At 33.1% G+C, this 19,564-nt stretch overlaps 2 protein-coding genes across 2 annotated transcripts in view; both read right to left on the bottom strand.

Annotated features, from left to right (window-relative positions):
- Positions 1-1,959: 1,959 nt before the first annotated feature.
- Positions 1,960-19,564, bottom strand: part of LOC122627306 (synaptotagmin-10-like) — a 31,597-nt gene continuing 13,992 nt past the window's right edge. The window contains exons 2-10 of the mRNA XM_043808378.1: positions 6,960-7,222; positions 6,617-6,763; positions 6,148-6,279; positions 4,155-4,309; positions 3,698-3,866; positions 3,499-3,619; positions 2,858-3,029; positions 2,521-2,721; positions 1,960-2,410 (exon numbers count right to left, since the gene is read on the bottom strand). Of these exons, the coding sequence (XP_043664313.1) occupies positions 2,407-2,410; positions 2,521-2,721; positions 2,858-3,029; positions 3,499-3,619; positions 3,698-3,866; positions 4,155-4,309; positions 6,148-6,279; positions 6,617-6,763; positions 6,960-7,222 (1,364 nt within the window). The 3' untranslated portion in view covers positions 1,960-2,406. The remainder of the gene's footprint in view (positions 2,411-2,520; positions 2,722-2,857; positions 3,030-3,498; positions 3,620-3,697; positions 3,867-4,154; positions 4,310-6,147; positions 6,280-6,616; positions 6,764-6,959; positions 7,223-19,564) is intronic.
- On the bottom strand, positions 8,816-10,314 carry LOC122627309. Its single transcript, XM_043808381.1, has 2 exons — positions 10,069-10,314; positions 8,816-9,727 (listed from the first exon to the last, which is right to left on the bottom strand). The coding sequence occupies exons 1-2, from the start codon at positions 10,209-10,211 to the stop codon at positions 9,358-9,360; spliced, it is 513 nt and encodes a 170-aa protein (XP_043664316.1). The 5' UTR covers positions 10,212-10,314; the 3' UTR covers positions 8,816-9,357.

The following is a 19,564-nucleotide window of genomic DNA, read 5'->3' on the forward strand; positions in this document are numbered from 1 at the left end:
TCTCTCTCTCTCTCTCTCTCTCTCTCTCTCTCTCTCTTTCTCTCTTTCTCGCTTGATCACAATTACATGCATCAATGTTGTTAATTTGCGAAACTCATGATATGCGTTCGCATTTATTATTTATCACAATTAGGGCTCTTGTCAAGCTCCATTATTTTGTTATATGTTTTATATTATATATGCATATATAGGATGAAACAGTTAAAATATTACGAACGAATATTTAAAAAAATAATCATACACAATAAACTTTCAGTAATGATACTTAATAAATTATCGGAAATAAAAAAGAGAAAAAAGAAAATTTATACATTAATATCTAATATTATTTTTGAAATATTCGTTCGTAGAAATTTATGTGATTCACCCAGGTTACGATCATGCTTATGTTTCTGCGAATTTGTTCACGTATAATATCTAGACACGTATCCCGTTGAAAGAACATTATTACAGAGATTGGTGCAACTTATGTGAAATAGTAAACGGTTCAAATAGGGAAAGTGGTAGTTTCCACATTCTGAAATTACGAAAATTCGCACGTAAAAGTTGTAAGAAAATAATATGAACGAATTAATCGATACTGTTGCTTGCAAAACTCTGTTTTTTATCTTTTTTTTTTATTTTTATCTTTTTATTTATTTTTTTTTAAATTTTTGGTTCCTACCTAGTCGCTCGTTTTATTGTCGTAAGAATCAAAGAATATTTTCTTTCTTCTTCTTTCTTTTCGAGTATCTATGATGTGATGGTATGTGTCTACCGATATACATATATATTTTTGCACGGACATACAAATATAAGTATTTATAGCACATTATACATGTATTGTTAGATATAGTTCGTCTTGCAAGAATATCTACGCAAAGTGCTGGCATTTTATCAGGCAGGTGAAGAAGAAAAACTATTCGAGCTTTCGAAAATTCGAGAAGCAAGTTTACAGAAAAAAAGCGTGTGCATAAGTATCATATCGTATCTCTTTTTTTTTTCTTTTTCTTTTTTTATTTATTTCTTACGACTTTTATATGACGATCATCAGATCTCAACTGTTTGTTTCCTAATTGCTCTGAAAAATTGTAAGGTATATTCGAAGAAGAAATAACAGAAAAGAGAAGCTGGGACACGGATGATTTATTACTGGAGAATTAGCTTCTTTAATGAGACTAGGTTACGCTCTAATCTTTTTATTCAATTCTACTCCGATTCTTCTTCATTTATCTTTTTTCGTTTAATAATATCCGAAGTGTTTAATTACTTTTAATAAAGAAATATCGGAAAATATCCAAGGAGTTTCCTAATGAAAATTTTTTTCTATGTGCCGACACCTGCCTGTCAATAATTTCTATCATTACATGCATTCAAACTCTACATAACTGTATCCCCCTATTTCTCTCGTTAATTTTTCTTTTCTCTAACGTATGCTTTCTTTACGTAGTTACAACGTACCAAATTTATCAAACCGGTTTTATTCGTTCTTATATTTTTTTTTACTTTTTTAAAATGATTTGTCTCTTATACTACCATTTCGCTGTCTTTGTTCTTTCGTCTAACCTGAGGATAAGGCCCTGTGTACTTTGTCATAATGCATTATGATGCAGCCAGCTTTTGCGAGAACGAAGAGGCGTCATTTTGAATACGAGGTATGACGTACACGTATAAATGTATACGTATCCACATGTATGCCCACGTACGCCTCTTTTTCTCGACTTTCTTTCTTTCTTCTTTTTATAAAAACTTACCTATCCGTCTAATTTTGCAAGTTTTATCTCTAACAATTTCGAATGAACGTCATGACCGTCATGATACGTTAAAATTAAAGTGTGCGTTTGATAAAATATCGCGGGTCCAGCCCGTGATTAGTTTTAATAGGTATCGTAAGATTTTTAGATATCGTCAAAAACACACACACACATTCTCTCTCTCTCTCTCTCTCTCTTTCTCTCTCTCTCTCTCTCTCTCTTTCTGTCTTTTTTTCTTTCTTTCTTTCTTTCCTTCTTTGTTCTCTAATCTACGTACCTATCTATTTATCTCCGTTTTCTTATTGGTCATCTTTCTCATTGCCGAAAATCTCGACTAAATTACATAAGCCTCAGCAAACGGTCATAAATTCCCTCTTCTTTTTTACTTTTCTTTTTTCTCTTTTTTTTTCTTTTTTGTTACTTTTTCTTTTTTACCTTTTTTTTTTTGTTCACAGACTGTCCTTAGCGAGTACTCGTTTACTAATCCACATCTGTCGCAAGTAAAGATTTTCAAAGCACAAAGTTTTGACTTCCGAGCCCTTGTTTGAAATAGAGGTTGTACTTAATTCAGTCAAGCGATATGCATTAAATGACGACAGAGAGGGACTTTGTCCAAGTCGACGTTCGAGGAATTCTGCGAGCATCCGCATATTTTTCTTCCAAACTTTTGTCTTCATCTAACAAAATAATGAACGAAATTAAAATCGACGATTAATCGTAGGAAGACGATATCGAAGGAAAATTAAAATGAAAAATATTAAAAGAAATTGATATTTAGTCTACTCACCTACTGTTTAAGCAGCTCAAACTTACTGGAAGTGGCTCGGAAGCAACCGAAGGGATATGACCTGCTACGGTTTCAAGAAGAGGATACCATTGAGCCACTGGTTTTCTCGGGTTATCCAACATTTCTAACCAATGATCTCGACCAATCCCGATAAAGCTCGAACCGATTGCCGTGCAGCCCATTAACTCGTTTGAACCGATCCTATGTGTGGGGACAAAGAATAAATAGAAAATATTCTTTGAACTGTGACTTTTTCTTTCTCTTTTTTCTGTCCCTTTTTTCTTTTTTTTGGAGACACAGAATACATGTAATAGTGCAAGAAGAAGACCGCGCGTACCTATCGTAATCGATAACTTTCACTATGAGGCTGACTTCTTCTATATTCTCTGCGGGCACATCGAAAACGAGCGCCTCGTTATACACGGGAAAGAGCGTGTTCTTCTTCACGGTCGTCTTCTTTTTCTTTATCCGTTTACCACGACAGAGAAGATACACCTTCACGTAGGGATCTAAAGGACAAAGAGGATAGTTAAGATCGTAAGTAAAGAAAAGAGATGAAGAATAGAACGATCGCTCGAAGATACGATTAAACGAGTAAGTAAGTAAGTAAGTAAGTAAGTAAGTAAGTAAGTAAGTACTTACGTGTGCTCGTGAGTACGAACCACGATCGGGTTCTTCGCATAAATCGAGAGATATTTTCGAAACGATAAACATGATTAAACGCTAGCGTGTTTCTTCTTACTATACTATATTCTCTGATATTCGAAACGTTTAATCATATTGCTTTAATTAACGTTCTAATAAAATTAATTAGTGGCTGCTTTATCGCCGTCTAATTTGATATTCAAATACTAATACGAAGTCAACCGATAATGGTTGCACTACATTATCATTGATATTTCATCAATTTTCTAACTTCGTTTTAAGAATATTTTAGACTGTCGAGCTTTTTGTTTTTTTCTTATTTTTTCTTTTTACCGGACGATCCAGTTATATCCATGGCTTTGAGGTTCCTAGCCTTGATCACTGTCAGAGTCAGACGTCCAGCGGTTGGAAGATAACAGAGAGACAACATCAATTCGCCTAAGTCCACTTTTTCCTAAAAGCATCAAAATTTCATCAGTTTGAACTTTACATCTCTTTTCCATCGGTGATTAAAACGAGCGATTTAAATTACCTGAGGTGCAGAGAGGATATCCATCGTATACTCGATTTCTTGCTCGAGGTCGGTGCAGTCCAACAATCCTTTAAGTACTACTTGGCCAATGAGATCATGTCGAGAGAAACGGTCGAAGTCGTAGACGGAAAATTGTAAATAGCGTTCCTTCAATTCCTCGTAAGGAACGCTAAAGAAATAAAATGATGTTAAAAAAAAAAGAAAAAAAAAGAAAAGAAAAACAGAATATTATTTTTCTATCAAGTTTATTGTAAAAATGATCGATATGTAAGAATAACAGATCTATATAGTGCAATAATAGAATGTTGCCAATGTGGAATGAGAATATTGATTTTATCGATAAAAGGTATATAAATAAGGTAATAAATAAAATGATATTATTAGAATTTCGTAGATCAGTTTATCGGGAAAGCTAGAGATAGCTCGATTAGAAACAACTACATACGTTTAAACTTACCTGAAAATAAATGTTTCGTTGAAGATCGGGTTCAAGTTCTTTCTATGTACCTTCGTTTGATACTTTTTCTTTCGATCGGGTAAGAGATATACTTTTATATAAGGATCGCTGCTACCTGTTACGTCTTTCACTGGCAATTCTCGAGCCTCTAAGACCTAATTTAAAAATCAACTTAATTAATCTAACTCCTTGTTTGAACCAACCGCATTGACGTTTCGATTTTCATCTGTGTGGGGTGAATACTTGTTTTCATTTCAAGATACAAGGAAATGGGCGAATCCGAAGCTAATTGAGTTCCATACTTTTCTCGTTACATAAAAATTTTTCATAATTTTCTTTTCACAGACGTATCATGGTTATATCCGGCTTTAATGACTCTACTACATTTATATTAAAAAATCGCTATGTATTCGAGATAAAAGACTTTTTTAATTTCTCCATCCTATTACTTGCAAAATACAGTTATTTTTAATTTTCAGGATTTTCTACTGATAAAATTGACAAATTTTTTTCTCTTTCCTTTCCATGTCATGCATATTATCTTTCGTAAAAAAGTTGTACTTTAAACTTGGAACAAATTATGGCATGATAAAATAAAAACTTTTTAATAATTGTAACTTTTATAAAAACTGATAATTAACTTCCCAGTCATTCGAAAGATAAAAAGAGAGAGCGTAAGATTGGCCTCTGGCTTCACCTTCGTTTCTCCTACGCGTTATTTTATGAATGAAGTCGAAGAAATATGTCAAAAGGTGTAGGTGGTATAGCGTAATACACGCTTATGTTTCTCGATTTCAACATACCACGTGCCTCGACTATTTGTGAAAGATCGAATGTGACCGTAACGGGAATATACCTATCTTTCTCTCGTTATCTCTATATCTTTGTTTCTCTCGCCATGGCCAATAATTTCTAACGAACATGTGCGTTACTCAATGTACTCGATAATGAAGACCATTTTAAAAGGACGCGCGTAATTTAACGTAAATAAATCGCATTTAGTTAGCTCATTAGCTTTACCAGGTTTACTCGCGTGTATCCATCGGTATTTAATGATCGACGGTTAATTAAACTTAGCCTACTTAGTCATTCATAGTGACAATCTCGTCGGCAAAATTTTATCTTGTTTTTGTTAATATTCTTTCGAAACTAATTTGTAGTAACACCTAAATAAGACTTTGTTTTAATTTCAATGTTAAATTATTTTAATTTGTCGAGATTAATTCGATTAATAAAGATCGTAGTTCGAGCGAACTTGTAGGATCGAGATTTTAGAGATATCTGAAGGTAGAAGTTAGATTTGAGGCAAACAATACGGAAGAAACTAATTACATTTGTAATCAGTCTAGAATGCTAAACGTAATCAAGCGAGACGAGAGATGGTGGAATAACGTTTGAACAGTTTCTACGATTCTAACTAGTAAACGAAGAGCTCGATTCGAACAAAGTTCTGAGATAGCTCTCGTGTCCTCCTTTCACGCATTGTCGCGTCCTTTACAGGAATTCTTTTTTCTTCTCTATTGCAACAAATCGAGCCACGTGGAGCGCAGCATTAATTCTCGTTGGAGGTTCGCGTGCGTGTCACATCATGAATGAACGGTGACACAATTTTCTAACGAGTTAAGAATGAAACCGAAGAGGTTCACCGTCGGTCACCGCCTTCACGCATGAATCTCATTTACATATTTCTCATTGAGCTTTCAAATTGTTTAAAAATTTTATTACACCAATACGTCGTTCATTTTTATTTCGAAAGTACGATTACGTTTATTAATTATCATATCTTATAAAAGTATTGTCCTCGATTATTATTTCGCAATATCTCGTAATATTTCGATCCTTATTTATTTCGAGAAATAAAAGAGAAAAGTTTTATGATCTATACATTTACGGGGTCCGTATTTGATTTGGCTTATTTTAAAACGAAAATGAAATTCTCGAAAAGCTCTATGACTAACGTCTGTAAGGTTACCCGTGAAACCGTAGAACTTACCTTAACGACGAGACCGTCGATCTCCTTGTCGTAACGAAGAGCGAAGTGTAGCTTTCCGGCGTATTCCATTTCTGTAGTGCTAGAACTCTCCGTGCTTTCCTGTCTTACGAGATCCTTTTTGTAGAGTTCCGGCTATAACATCAATGATGACGTCATTCGAAACAAAACTTTACCAATACTACTTTGTAAAATATTTCCTGTTACATTTCTCGTTTATGAGAAAACTCCTGAGAGTGAAGCTTCATTGGTGATATAAATTTCTTACGTAATGGATATTTGTTAAAACGGATCGATTGATTCCATTTATTTTTATCAGGAGAAATAATTATTGGAAAACACGTAATGTGATGGTTATAGCACACGTTCTAACAACATGACGAAGTCGTAGAATGCATTTGTATTACTTCAACCATACTCGTGGTTCCCTTTATAGTTTAGCATTTTCAAGTTATCGGTAACACGAACTTACCTTGATAAGACCAAGACTAGAATCGCTACGATTTTCCAGACTGCAAATACTGAATTTGATACTAGGCAAATCGAGACGGTGAGACAATTGCCGTTGAAAACTTTGATGGCGCATCGGAACAATCGGCAAAGTAGTTTGACGCAACACCTATGTATGCATAAGAAATATTTTACCAACGAAATTTTAAATACTATTCCTGCAATTTTTATATCATAGTATTGATTGAAGATATTGGAATAGCAAATTTTGATTCTTCGTTTTACGAGTAAAGTGAAAGATAAACAAATTTTTTTATAATCATAATCCGATATTTTCAATCATACGTTTCGTAAATTTTCGATACCTTCTTACTGTCCTTTTGTTCTTGAACGTATTCATGGGTAATCGGTTCCGATTGTAAATCCGGCAAGGAGTGACTTATGCGAATGGCATTTTGCTGAGACAAATCACCATTCGCATCTTCGTCGTTTTCGTGGCGAGCGACACTCATCAACCATCGCCAAGTAGAAGAGCATTGAAAGCTAATTGCAGCTAAAAGTACCAGAGCCATCAAGGCAACTCCAGTTCCTATCAGTAGCTGATATGGAAAGCTGTCGCTCCACTCTTCTGCGAAAAATGAAATAATTTTTCATCGCAATGATTAAATAACATCTATGAACGATTGAACGATAAAGAACGATATAATAACATTTTTTAGACGGAAGAGATGGACTAGATTCGTTAAAATCCATAAATGCATTCAAATTTTTAAATAAATTCAATGAATTTTTGAAAAAATCAGCTCATCAAATTTATAGAATCATACATTTCAATCGTTAATTTAGTTATGTACGATTAAAGTATAATTGAGTAGATACATTGGTTATAATTAATGAATGTAATTAGTTTGATTGAAGGTAATAATCAAATATCATGGAAATAAACGGACGGTTTATAGTATTAATCGCAGAATTCATGAATGGACTTTCATCAACTCGTATGAACCGTATACCGTGATAATACATAGTTTTAAAGTTCTTGATACACACACGCACACATACACGCATATCCATGCTCTTCAAATTTATATTTATGTAAAATTTTGTTTTAGAAATTTGTTGTTCTCGGAATATTTAAATTTCTCAATTTAAAAACTCAGTCTATATACGTTTACAGTTTATACGACAAAACTTTTAATGAATAATTCTTGAAATCCATTTTATTTGAAGTAATTAATAAAGTGCGGTAATTTGAATTAACGAAGAAGTGTACTTAATATTATGGATATATTAATGAGAAGAGACGGAAAATTATCGAAGAATAAGCTATTATAGAAGATATCTTGACGTGAGAAAATCGCCAGACGTTGGGTCGATACTTGGAAAACTCGTGGGTTTAAACTCTTACTTCGACTCCCATCATAGTAATCCACGAGATAGAACATTCGCTTACTTACGCAACCTGCTACTCATGTAACAGGTACGCATCGTATAGATACTTTCCATTACAGTGACAATATCACTCGCGCTGTCATAAAATGAGCATAACCCTATCGAATTTAATTGTTCAATTAAATAATTATTACAAATATTATTTAAATTCGAGAAAACAAATTAACCGTTTTAAATTAGTTTATATCTTTATTATAAAATATACAACCATATCGAGAGAAATGTTTAAACGCATAACGTAGTTATTTTTTGAAAGAAAGTAAGATCGGAGTAGTTTCGCGATCTAATATAAGTTTTAAAGTGGCAAATTCTTGAGAAAATTCTTTCGTCGAGCGTATTGAAGAATAGTGAAAGGTATTTCGCGTGTATTGCACAAGCAACGTAATAATACGAGAAATAAATCGTTGACTTGTACCAGTTTTCAACGATAAAAAATCTTGTCTATCGTTCTTAGCTATTTCGTATAACAGGAGGAGGAGGAGGAGAGAGAATGAGAAGGAGAAAGGGGAAGAGGAAAAAAGAATGCAGAAAATATGCAGTGGGCATTATTGTACTTCCTCGTCCTACGTGAAAGAGAAAGGGACGATAGTGCATCCTTAGCTCGTCGACCATGAGCTTTAAAAAAAAAACCAAGCCTCTTGTTCTTTTTTACTGGATAAAATATAAGTATCTTCGTCTTTCGAGTGTTGTTAGCCTTTTTACTGAAATTACGAAAGCTTTTCCTCATTTATTCCAAGCGAGAGGCTCGTCTGAACAAATTTTCCGCTTACTTTTCCGAAGCATTAATCATTCGTTAATCTTCATAAATAAAAAATAAGGATTACGCGATAAAGCGTATCATTCTTTTTTCATGCTGTCTAGTCTATTCTGAGAAGAAAGAGAAAAAGGGGAGATATCAGAGGAAGACTTTTACCAAGCAAAGGATCTATAACAAAATGATGAATTTAATTAAGAAACTTTAATAACAGTTTAGACACCATTGTGACTAAGATCGAGCTTTCATTTATTTTTTATACCGTTGTATGGTCTATGATAGTGAATGTGAAACAATGAAAAACGTGAAAGATAAATTATTCGGCGATTGTCAAACAGATCTTGGAATATTTAATTAAGTATAGAAATACTTCCTCGAAATAATCATCGTGCAGTTATATACGTGTGTTTATCTTTATTAACGAATATCGAACGAAAGTAATTATACAATGTAAAGATAGAGAAATTAATTAAAACGATGTGTATTATTTAAAAGAAGGAAAACAAAAAATTAATAAAAATAAAAGATAATCGAAATTCAATCGATAATTTGATTCATTAACAGATACGAAGAGAATCTTCCTCCTTCGGTTTAGTAAGTCCAACATAACCGAGTACTTCTATCACTGTTTCACCTGGTATTTTTTCCTTGATCATGCTAATCTTTTCGGTCTGATAATTCTTACTAGCTGCGAGTGCAGCTTCCTCAGCCATTTCCGGTGGTACTACAGCAACTGCAGCTTCTACTGCGGCTAATTTTTCAGCAAATCTTGCATCCTCCTCAGCTCTTATCAAATATTCTGCGGCTTCGATCAACTCGTTATCACCTGGAATGTTCAACTCTTCCACGATGTCGACCTTGCTTACGCTTGTCGTCAGAGTTTTTGCAAGCGAATCAGGTGGTTGTTGAATACCAGGTGCATTGCTTCTGTTTTTTCATTGATTTAATTTTCATTGATTTTTTATTTTATACCGACTTGATTATTATCGATTTCGATTTTAACTTATCGATTCTATATTTTTTTTACTGATAAATGATAGTTAAAGGAACATTTTATTTATCGAGAATTGAAATCTTTAAAATATTAAAACTATAAAAAGAATCAACGTGAGCGATGGTTAACCTTAACGAAATAAAAACAAATCGATGAATTGAATTCGTAAGTCGACTTTCTCTTTCGAAAGATATCAATCGTTATGTTACAGAAATATATAATTTATATATAATTAGATTTATTTTAGAATATTATTTAATTAATAAATAATTACTTTCGCATCTCCAAATGTTTCGTAATCAATCTGTCAAAACGGTGGAGTATTGACTCGCTCTTGACAGATCTTTTTGCCTTATTCGCGGATAGATTATTTTTCTCTTGCGAACAATGAAAGCACAAACTTGAATTGCGTGACATGATCGATCAAAACTCGTATAGAAAACATGGAATTTTAACAATTTTTCTTGAGTTACGAAGAATCTCAGAGATCAGTGAGACAGTGACATGTAATATTAATAGGTTTACGTTCTTCATTTTTTTTTTTTTTTAAGAATTTTCTCTCTTTCAATATTTTTAAGAGAATCAGAACTCCAAGGTAAAAGACATTAGAAAAATTTTATTACGATTTCATTGTAGCAGCATGTTAAAAAATTATATCGATATTTGTAAGATCCAAATAGGTCCGTCGATTTTTCCTCATTAATTCAAAATGTTTTTAATAAAGAAAAATTCACGAAGAATGACTCAGGAGAAGGATCAAAGTTGTATTCGACCTAAAAGCATATCTAACACCGTAAGCGAGATGGCTTGCTAAATAATTCGGCGAAAAGCTTGACACATATTAACGTATGTACACAGACTATTCCATTTACGGCGAGCGTAATTTAATTCCATCCTTTCCTGCGCATTCAATGTCCTCGCGTAACGTGAGTCCCACAAATTCGTATATAAACGAAACCGAGAGAAGGTTTCAAAGGGTCGATTGTTCGCTAATTCGAAGTGGTGAGCATGAAAAAAGGTGTCAGTTAATTACATCGGAGTGGTTGAAGTCCTGAAAGAAAGTAAAATTGAGAAAATTAAAGGAAGAAAAGAAAAGTAACCTTTGGGAATACTTGAAATACAAGTAGAAAAAGCTTCGTGTCATCCACTTTAAAAAGGGAGCTTTTGTTGGTACAGTTAATCTTTCAAATTAATCGCCACCGACGTGTCATTCATTCGATTCGATTATCAATATTCGTAAAATACATGTTAAGAATTAGCCACTCTACTTTATTATTTGAAACACAATAAAAGTTTCTTTTTGAACTGTATCTATCTTTGTTTTATTTTTTAAACTTTCCAAACGTTTACAGCACGACACGTTAAAAGTTTTCTCACGAGCATTAATTAATAATGATATTACGAAGTATAGAGAATTGACGGTCGATAAATAAATTTTCTTCTTTCAATAGACAAGCACTATATCTTTTCTAATTGACAATTTTTCTATAATTAGCTTATTTCTATTCCCTCTAGTGACTTTCTCGAGAGACAGGAAGACAAAAAGATAATGATCAACGAGAGAACAGGTAATGGTATCGCTATAACCATAGAACATATGCATCAGATTCGCGTTATGATAGATTGCTAGGATCATGATGCGTTTTAGAGCCATGCATATAAACAAGTATGCATACATCTTTCGCATGGATCTGCCGTCCTTCACTGAGGTTCAACGTCGCGCGTCCACCGAAAGTCGAGCGCCAATAGTCGTAAGCCAAAATCGATTCCATGCGCGTATAGCTGTTGCGCTGGTGAAATAGATGCAGACAGAGATAGAATGAGGAGTACTGTTTGCGTCACATTGCAAAGTAGCCGCGACCCTGACCCTATGATTCTCTCAATCCTATTCTTTTTCTCTTTTTTATTTATTTTATGTCTCTCTCTCTCTCTCCCCCCCCCTCTCTCTCTCTCTTTCTCTCTTTTTCACTCTGTTTTTATGTTCGAGTGATGATTAGCAAGAGAGAAAAAAAGAGAGAGACATGCATTCCATCGCAAAAATCCATTTCTCACAATTAGTAATCATGAATTTCTCTACTGAGTCATATAGAGAGAGAAACGCGATAGCTTTACGATTCAACAAAGGATATAGCAGCTCAGAATTCTGTATGTATCCGATTCAATCGAAGTTACTTCAATTTCACTCTTCCTTCTCTATCTCCTCTGTACCTGTCTACCCCTATGTATCCCTTCCTTCTATGAAATTACAAGCTCTAAAGTTTACGGTTTAATATTGCATGCAACAAGAGCCATCAATTGTCTCACTTTCTTCCCCTTTCTCTTCTTGCCTCTCTCCCTCTCTCTCTCTCTCTCTCTCTCTCAATTTTAGTTATATAATCAATATCTATTACATGCATGTGCAATTATAAGGTCGAAAAGCCTGCCTTAATAAAATTTACTAAAAAAGAAAGAGAAATATGTAGGTTGAGTTTGTGAAGTTTATGCTATCTTTCTTTGATCCTGATAAATGATTTTTGTTTTTGTTTATAAAAGCATCTTGATAATTTTTTAGACAATAGATTACGAGGAGAATATTTTGCGAAGGCCAACAGAACAGCATCGATCGAAGGTTACATTTTTGTAGAGTTATTTCAACGATTGAAATACGAATTGATTTTTTTATCTTTCTCTGACAGCTTTCCGACAATATAATATATTGGCATGAAGCTTTTTATTAGTATTCAACATTTTCATTAAAATCGTTTACGTTTTTCCTCACGGTGTACAACGCCATGGTAACGCGATGTGGCAAGGCTATGTTCGTTTCGTTTTTTTTTCCCTCGAGTTTTTGTAACTCGAAGCAACTCCGAACTGAAGTAGTGCATCGAAAGCGATTTAAACTACTCGGCTTTCTCTTTATAGTGACGCGGTTAGGAAAAAAAAATTTAGATGCAATAAAAAAGCGAGAAAAGAAGAAAATATTGTTAAATATGACGGACGACGCAAAGATAAACGATAACATTCTAAATGGCCAAGAAGATCAAGATTTTTTTCCTTGGCGGATCTTTATCAATCATGTTGATACTTATCATGGCAAGAAATTAACTTCCGTAAGTTTGATATTATATCGAATCAAGAGATATCTTAATATCCAAATCTCCTTCTTTACATATATACTGAAATTTATTACTAGAGAGATATAATATAACATTATTTTACATAAGTTAAATTAACTCGATCCAAGGAAGCATTCGATCTATGTATATACGAGTTTACGTTACATTTAGATATTAGATAATATCGCTTGCGGCTTCAAGTTCAAGATTGAATTTCCGATATGTTAATCATTAATAAGACAGTAAAACATTTAAACTTCATATCAATTGTTGATAGATATACCGGTAGCTTAAAATAAAAAAAAACATAGATCCTTTTTTATATGCATAAAATCTCGTTCTAATGAAATTCGAAGAATAAAAAATAAAGTAATCTACTTTTTCAACGAAAGAATCATTTATTTACAAATATCGAAAATTCTGTTTTTTCGTATAATTATTTGAAAATACGTAGATATAAATTATCGGATCCATTAAATCCGTAGAAAAATCTTTTTTAAAAAAATCTGTCTCATCTCTGTCTCAACAAACCGATTGTTTCTTCTTTTCAAAAGTGTTCTCTACGTAGTTTTAATTGGTCGACTTCTCCTCATAAAACCATTATTTTAAACACTGGCTGGTCGGTGTTTCTTCCTTGCTTTTTGTCTTACCACAACTGGCGACAGTCGTTCGTGACATTTGACACTGACAAACGATGCTAATTATTTTTCTCTTTCCAAAGAACAGAGAGAAACCCAAACGTAAAGCGACATAGCTGATTGCGAGTTCCTTGGTTTATGAGAACATATACCTACATATACAGAAATGCTCATGCGTAGAGGAATTCACAAAAGCAACTTGTTTCATGATATACCGTATCGTTTTCTCGCTTTGCACTAACGAGATATATCGTCTAGAGTCTTGAATAGGAATCCCGAAATTGCTTCAAAAGCTTTCAAAGACTTGATAATGTATAGTGTAAGAGGACTCTAAGAGGACGTAGAGAACTTTTCGTTGGTTAAATGCTTTCTCCCAGAATTGTATTTCTTGAATATGAAAACTTCCCTTTGCTTTCTTCTCTTAACATACTTTTAATTACGATGAACAATGGATCTTACTCGACCACTCCTCTACTCTCTCTATTTCTCTTTCTCTCTCTCTCTTTCTCTTTCTCTTTCTTTTTCTCTTTCTCGCTTTCTGTCTATTATTTCAAAGGATTCATTATATCATTGCAATGCATCCGAGTGTATTATTAATACAATTATTAATAGAACTCGAATTTTCCTTTGTAATTATGATAGTATATAATTAAATTTGTTCGTCTAGGATCGGATATATTTGTTACATTTATATGTAATTTATACCAACAAGTGATGTGTCTAAGTTAGATATGGAAATTTAGATACGATTTGAATGATACATTTTTTCAGGCGAATCTTTGGAATTTTTGAAGTTCTATCTTTAAAAATGCCGACTATCGTTGTTAAAAAGTAATTAAAAAAATTTTTTCGAAAAATGTAGAAAATGTTATTATTCCTCTCTTTCTCTCTCTCTCTCTCTCTCTCTCTCTTTCTCTCTGTCTACAATTTTCTCAGACTTAAAAAAATCCAGAATAGATTTATTTTTTGATATCAAGGGTCACGCTCGTAAAGTCCGAAAATGTATTCCATGCGAAAAAGGGAGGACAGTGTAGGTTAAATTTTTAGGCATTGTCAGAGCTGTACTACGTTAATCCGCAAATGGCTGGAGGAGCGGTAGACACCATGGAGGATGAGCTAGAAGATGAGGAGGAGGTTGAGGAGGGAGAGGAGGAGGACGAAGTAAGAGAGGGCGAGGCCATGGGCGAGGCACACGTGAGCAACGAGGAAAGAGAAAAAAGGGTCACAGAGTCCGAACAGGAACCTTCGAGAAAGTACGAAGTGATTGGTACGCTTCTGGAGTATGTGGTATGAGAAAACCTTCGATCTCCTTTTAGTTTGATCAACACCTTAACATCGTCTGGCATGGTGTACCATGTGAAATAAAAAAAAAAAAAGAGAAGAAGAAGAGAAAAGTACTCCATCGAAAGTATAATTTGTTTGAAATTTCTTTGATGAAAATTGACGAAAATTGAAGATACTTTTGAAATTTACTCGACATTCGATATTGATAATTGTTTGGATTTTTTTTTTATTTTTTTATTTAAAAGAAAATAAGAAAATAATCTCGCGAAAAAGTTTCGATGAAATTATTAGAAATATTCTTCTTTTCTTTTTTCCTTTACGTTACCTACATCTTTGAGAAGAGTTTTAATAACGTAACGTAGTTTCTGAAAATTTGAAGATAATTGCAAGAATAAAAAAGTATATCTCGAGTATTCTGTTCCCAGGATACTTTTATCGATCGTCCTTAACGAGACTTATTATCTTCTTCTTTTTTTCTTAATTCGCAGATTTTTAATATAATCGTACTGTGAAGTTTAGGCCGATTATTTCTAATCCTTCTGAAGAAATATATTTACATATATCGTTTTTATATTCTTGTTTTTCAACGAGATAAAATAAAATCGCGATTTGATAAATCTGATGTGGAAGAACGAATCTTTTCTTCAAGAAGGAAAAGGAAATGTAACATGATCCAATAAAATACTAGATCGATTGAAATAAGAACGGAAAACATTTGTCGAGCTTTAACATGAGATAAGAGATGATTTAAATCGTTCGTCATTATTTTTGAATAGCATCTGAGCTTTTGTTATATACGAATATTTTTGTGCCAATTTAAATCCTATGTCTGATACCCTTATTTACATTATTTCTAGTATCCTTATCCCGAAGAAGTAACGAGAATCATCAGAGATATAGACGATCGTAAGGATCTATTGTCAGAGTTAATGAAATGCGGAGTTATCATTTACGACATTACACAAGATCGAAGTCAGGTCGAGGAAGCTTCTTGGGTATTACAAGGTTCGCACATTTATTATGTTTCTTAAATAAGAATTTCCCAACGGTCGTACCTAAAACTGAGGAATTAAGCAAGATCTCTATAAAAAGAACTAGCTTACTTCTTCTTGGCAAGGAAGTGAGAATTTTTTTTTTTCATTTTTTTAAAGGGAAGTAAAAAACCTGATTAACTTTGGGGAGAATAAAAGTACTTTTTAATAAAGTTTAAAGAATTAAAAAAAGTCTTATTATACACCTGAGACACATCATTGCATTATTACAAGCATAGACTGATTTAAAAAGAAAGCTATTGTTGGTGAGATGCATAGAAATGCAATTCCCATTGCACTTTTAAAAATGTCTCCTAGTAAAACTCGAAATTCTTTATCTGTTTTTTAAATTACGCTTTTGTTAAGAACATATTGATAACGAAAGAAACGAAAGAAAACTAATTTCAATTTTCGAATGCAATTGAACAGAATTTCAATAAAAGTACAAACTTTTTCTCAGAATCAACAATGCAATTTACAAAAGAATTGAGTATCGTTTACTTTTTATTCTTAAAATAAACCAATATTCGATAACGAGTCGACGACATGAAAACCTGTCGGTGAATAGATCGAAACGAATTCAAGGGAAAGTCAAAAAGATAAATTGAATTCTTATATAAAACCTATGGAAAGTAATATTGAGGGGGAAAGCATTGTTGAATATTACTTTCCGTAACATTTTTTTTTCTTTAAATGTGGAAAACTTTTCCATTGAAAACGAAATGTTGATAATATCAATCATTCACGACGACGATAACGTATCGAAAATAAAATAGAAATTTATTTAAAAGTTTCCTTGAGAATAGTATCTCGTACGATTATACTAAGAACAGTGTAATGGCTGAGAGTTTCCTTTAACAAAATGGTATCTTGAAATTTTTCAGATACTCTTATAATTAAAAAATGTATCGTTGTATCGTTTCTTTCGTTTTCTTCGCAAAGAAGGATTAACTACCAGCTCAATCTATTTATCCACTTCGATATAGAAGAGTCCCTATCTATTAATCAGTTAGAATCGAATTTCCGCTCACGTACTCGAACTACGCTCCCTTCAAAACTATCTTACAATATTCTTTCTTTCTCTCTTCTCTTCTCCATCCATTTTTAAGCCATCCAGGAAATATTAGAAAGTTCTGATGACGATAAGGCGACGAAAATATCTAACAAGGAGAATAAAAGAAGTAAAAGGAGTAGAACGAAGGAGATAGCGAAGATACCTCGATATTTTATCCTGATTTCAACGATAATGACATGGGCCTTTACGAAGCCATTGGATCCAGAAGATCCGGATTTGCCGTTAACAGAAGTGGATTATAGAAAGCGACGAGCTCATCCGAATTTTAAGGAACACCTACGATGCGAGAGAGACGTCGTTATCGTTAAGAAAAATATCAAGTTGAAACAAAAGTTAAAAACTTTGGTGATTTGTTGTGGAGTTACTTATGGAGAAGAGCAAAACGATCTTCACTATCTCTTTAAAATGGCTTGGCTGAACGAGCCCTTTCTGCCAATTATAGGCAATGGTGAAAACAGGGTTCCTCTTCTTCATATTCGCGACTTAGTTTCGTAAGTATCGATGATATCTAATAATTATACAAATTTCTTCTATTTTCAACTATACGTCTATATTTCAGAATAGTATCTAATGTTATAAGAAATTGGCCGACTGTAAGGTACATCGTCGCTGTTGAACAAGGAATAGCTTCTCAGAGTGCGATTGTCAAAGTAATTAACCATTCTGTTGACTCGTTTGTTGATAAAAAAAAAAAAAAAAAAAAAAAAAATCGACGATTTTTACGTGTAAAGATATCTGAGATAATTATTTGATCGAGTTAATACATTTATATATATATATATATATATATATATATATATATATCAATGGTGATAAACAGGTCAAGACAAACATATCTATATGATATATTTAAAGAAATACTGTATGTAGGAAATCAGCAAGGAATTAACCACTGGAAAAGTGAAGCGTGTCGGTCTGGAAGAGTCTTTCCTATATCCGGGGATCAATCAACGAATTTATGATTTGATGACGGTTAATTTAAATATCGATCCTGTCTTCGTTCTCGAGAGGATACGCTGGCATTTCGACACGCCATTTACAGACAATATCAGAGCTATCATAAAAGAATATAAAGCGTGGAGAGAGCTGCGACCGATTAGAATAATCGTCCTTGGACCGCCAGCCTCTGGAAAAACTCGAGTGGCTCGCTTTCTTGTCGAGCATTATCACTTGCATTATATTAATGTAGAGAATTTGATCAATGACACCATTAAAAATTTGGTAGATATTTAACAACAATCTTTTAATAAATTCTAATATATTAGATCTAATATATTAACAACAATATATTTTTTTTCTATGCATAAAATTATTTATCAAACGTATTATAAAGATAATTTTTACATTTACGAGTCCGCAGAGATCGAAAAGAGAACAGCTACGATAGAAAAGGAGGATGAAGGAGAAGAAAGGGACAGATCGAGAGGGGTGGATGTTGAGAGGGAAGATGATAATGAGGAAGAGAGTGTCACGTTGGAAGAATTACAGCAACAGCTGGACGAAATACGAAATAATTTAGCTCAAAATGATGGACTTCTCGATGACGTTATCTTGAACAAGTTAGCTATCATTTCCTTCGTTACTCGTTTCATTTCCGATTTTGCGCGTTGCTTCTATAAATTATTATAGAATTATTCAAATACATGGTATTGATTATCGCGAAGTAACGCACTTGCGTGAAAATGAAGAAACATGGTAACATTTAACTTTGCGACGAGAGATAGAGATCTTTCTTTCTGGTTTTTCTTTTTCTCTCTCTTTTTCAACTTCTTTAAAGTTCTTGTAAAAAAAATAAGTAAAAACGGAATCGAAGGTTGTTTCTGAAGAGACTTTGGTCGAAGGATTGCTTGAATCAAGGATACGTTCTCGATGGATATCCAAAGACGTACGAACAGGCTAGAATGCTATTTGAACATGGGGAAGAAATGATAGAGGAAGAGGAAGAGAGGGATGTGGATGAGGAGGAAGAGGAAGAGGAGGAGAGGGAAGATAGGGAAACATTCGAGGATATTAGTTTAAAAGCTTCCATCATGCCGGAACTTGTTGTCGTTTTGGAAGCTAGTGATAATTTTTTAATAGAACGAATTATAGATCTACCCGAAAAAGAAATCCAAGATTCTCATTATACGGAGAAACATATGATACGACGACTGAGAGAATACAGGTAAAATCGATTATTCGAGTTTGTTCTTCCCTCAGAAAAAAAAGAGTAGATTAGCATCGGATTGACAAAACGATCCATCCAATTTTGAGTTCTTCGTTGAAATAATAAATTTAATTTTTCAATTCCTAAAATGTATACGAACATGTTTTAATTTCGTTAAAGATTTTTTTCTCTATTCCTGATTGCTCAAAAATTGATTATATCTTAAGAAGAGATTTAATAAAATGTTCTACGTTTTGAAAATAAGATGAAATAAATAATACTATGCGTAGATAGCTTTGATATTGAAAAGATATTTACCGTTAAAACGACGTAGTTATTTAAAAGAATATTTTTATGAACTCTTCGTCTATTTATCCGCTTTAATAAGGATTAGAGTATCTAACACAGATATCTACTTAATAATCTTTGAACATTTTCATTTCTTTTTTCACTTTATTTTCATAATGTCTATTAACAAATTCTTGTAATTTATTCGTTTTA

The sequence above is a fragment of the Vespula pensylvanica genome, chromosome 2 (assembly GCF_014466175.1).
Source record: "Vespula pensylvanica isolate Volc-1 chromosome 2, ASM1446617v1, whole genome shotgun sequence".
NCBI lineage: Eukaryota > Metazoa > Arthropoda > Insecta > Hymenoptera > Vespidae > Vespula > Vespula pensylvanica.

Excerpts from the sequence above, each read along its gene's own strand:
- LOC122627309 (XM_043808381.1), bottom strand. The coding sequence starts at position 10,211 with ATGTCACGCAATTCAAGTTTGTGCTTTCATTGTTCGCAAGAGAAAAAT. Across the intron at positions 9,728-10,068 it reads AAACATTTGGAGATGCGAAA|AAGCAATGCACCTGGTATTC; the intron begins GTAATTATTTAT and ends ATGAAAAAACAG.